Source organism: Otolemur garnettii, unplaced genomic scaffold (genome assembly GCF_000181295.1).
Source record: "Otolemur garnettii isolate 467f Iridium unplaced genomic scaffold, OtoGar3 scaffold00107, whole genome shotgun sequence".
In the NCBI taxonomy this organism is placed as follows: Eukaryota; Metazoa; Chordata; class Mammalia; order Primates; family Galagidae; genus Otolemur; species Otolemur garnettii.
The window spans coordinates 7,078,104-7,080,577 of record NW_003852502.1 but is presented as its reverse complement, the minus strand read 5'-3'; the positions used below and the strand labels follow the sequence as shown (position 1 = coordinate 7,080,577).

Sequence of the window (2,474 nt, the reverse complement as noted above, 5' to 3'; positions counted from 1 at the left end):
CAGATGATGAAAGAATTGAGTGTCAGTGGAAGACCAGAAGTGGAGCTGAAGAGTGTCCTTTCCCCACATTTTGAAGTAGAGGGAGAAAGCGTAGGAAAGAAATAATTTTTTTTTTTCTAGGTAATCTTGAACCTCACAGATGTAATAGGTGGTGATAAAGCGACACTTTCCCGAAGGGCGTTTGTTATGTAAAGCCTTCGCTGTGTGTTTCCTCCAGGTTAAGGTAAACATTGAGGAAAGTGACAAATTCGATATTCTAATGACTTCGAATGAAGTGAATGCCTCGGGGCATCAGCAGACCATTGGGGTTCCCAGTGAGGATGGGGCCACCGTTCTGTTCCCCATCAAGCCTAGGCACCTGGGAGAGATCCCCATCACAGTCACAGCCGTTTCACCCACAGCTTCTGATGCGCTCACCCAGAAGATTTTAGTCAAGGTAAAGATTTGAAGTCTTAAATAAACGAGATGGAAATACGTAATTGAAAGGCAACAGCAGGTGTTTTTTATTTCTCGGTTACATTATTGGCAGATCTAGTAAGTAGGTCGTCTCCCCCGCCCTCCTGCCAATGCCGAATGCTTTCTCACCTGTATGTCAAAATATATGACATGGATGTTTTAGAAATAATTGTCAGTTTCCTCTTTCAATTTAATCAGTCTGATGATAAAGACAATAAAATCTCCTTTACTTTCATTGACATCTACAAACAATGTTATATTGGATCTTATTAAATCGCAAATTGATATGTATTTAGAATATTAAAATTTCTCGGTGGAGGTAGAAGAGATTTTGTTGATTTTTTTTCAGAGAAGACATTCTGTACAACCCCATCCCTGAGCACTTATGCCCAGGGTTTGAATCCCAGCTCTGCCAAGTATGACTTCGGTCAAGGTGTTTAATCCCTGTTTTTGGATAATAATAGGAATTCTACCTCAGATGAATTTTTTTGCATTTTTACATTTTTTACGTTTATGGTTTTCATTGTCATTCCATGAGGTGTTTGTTTTGTCTAATTTAACTGGAAAGTAAACACTTACTAACAGATCTGAAGTAAGAATCAAGGAATAGCAGGCACTGAAGTACATCATCAGATTTACTTTAGTTCCACGGAAGCAGTGCCAGCTAAGTTCAAATCCTGTTGACAATCACACTCCCGTTAAGGCAGGCTACTGTATTTAGGGAGAAAATCTCACAGTGGGAAAAAGTAATCAAAGTTGTGGCAGTTTGTGATAATGTAAACGGACAGGAAAAACTCATTCTGTGAAATAAATGTTCGTATTACTTTGTTCAAATAAAATACTCAAAAAGGAGACCCAAAAGAAGAAGTGGTAGGAATTTATCTCGGCATACACAGACCACAGACGCAGCAGGTCGGGCGCACGCCTTCGTGTCCACCTACTGTTCTCTGCAGACCGATGAGTATCAAGCACGCTCCTGGTGTCACTTTTTTTTCCAACAGGCTGAAGGAATAGAAAAATCATATTCACAATCCGTCTTATTAGACTTAACTGACAACAAGCTGCAAAGTACCATGAAAACTTTGAGCTTCTCATTTCCTCCGGATACAGTGTCTGGCAGCGAGAGAGTTCAGATCACCGCAATCGGTAAGGAAAGAATATGTTACTGGCATCTACCGGCTTATTCGTGTAAGTGTTATTTCTCGGTTACGTGATACAAGGGTTGTCTGGAAAGTAATCCAGCCATGTATGCCACTTTCCAGACAGCCTTCGTATATATTGTTCGCTTATTTATAGATGTATTCTCTTAATTAGTCCCATGAGACAAGAGTGCAGAAGTTTTTAGTTGGTCCTGACGACTGAATACAATATAAAGCCAGCAAATTATGTATTCTAGGTCAGTGCATCTCGGCCTTCAGAGTACCTATGACTCACGAGGGGATCTTGTTGTTTAGAAGCAAATCACAGTTTAGTAGGTCTGGGCGGGGGGCCTGAGGGTCTGCATTTCTGACAAGTTCCCTGTGGACAGCGATGCCCTCATTAGCACTTTGCAGACCACACTTGGAGCAGCAAGGCCTCACTACTCTGTGGCTGCAGGGACAGTTTCTTAAGCATGTGTTTCGTTTAATTTTGGATGAGTAACTTTGAAGACTATCCTTAATCCTTTTTGATCCTGAGAGTCCTTGGAAATACTTATACTTGGTAGTTGTACTTTGTTATTGCTAAATAGAAAACACTGAGAAACACTGCAATTCCCACTTTTTAAAAAAGATAATCATTTCTCACGTACTTGTAGTATATCAGTAAGACATCAGAATAAAGTGATGTTTATGTGAAGGATGCTGATAAGGAAACGTTTCTTGCCCATGTAAGAATGGTGGTGTCGGCTCGGCACCTGTGGCTCAAGTGGCTAAGGCGCCAGCCACATACACCTAAGGTGGTGAGTTCGAATCCCCAGCCCAGGCCTGCCAAATGACAATGATGGCTGCAACCAAAAAATGGCCAGGCGTTGTGGCGGG

General features: G+C 41.4%; 1 protein-coding gene across 1 annotated transcript in view; it reads left to right on the top strand.

Annotated features, from left to right (window-relative positions):
- Nucleotides 1–2,474, top strand: part of CD109 (CD109 molecule) — a 116,297-nt gene that overhangs the window by 84,480 nt on the left and 29,343 nt on the right. The window contains exons 20-21 of the mRNA XM_023517277.1: nt 218–436; nt 1,458–1,602. Coding sequence (XP_023373045.1) covers nt 218–436; nt 1,458–1,602 — 364 coding nt within the window. The remainder of the gene's footprint in view (nt 1–217; nt 437–1,457; nt 1,603–2,474) is intronic.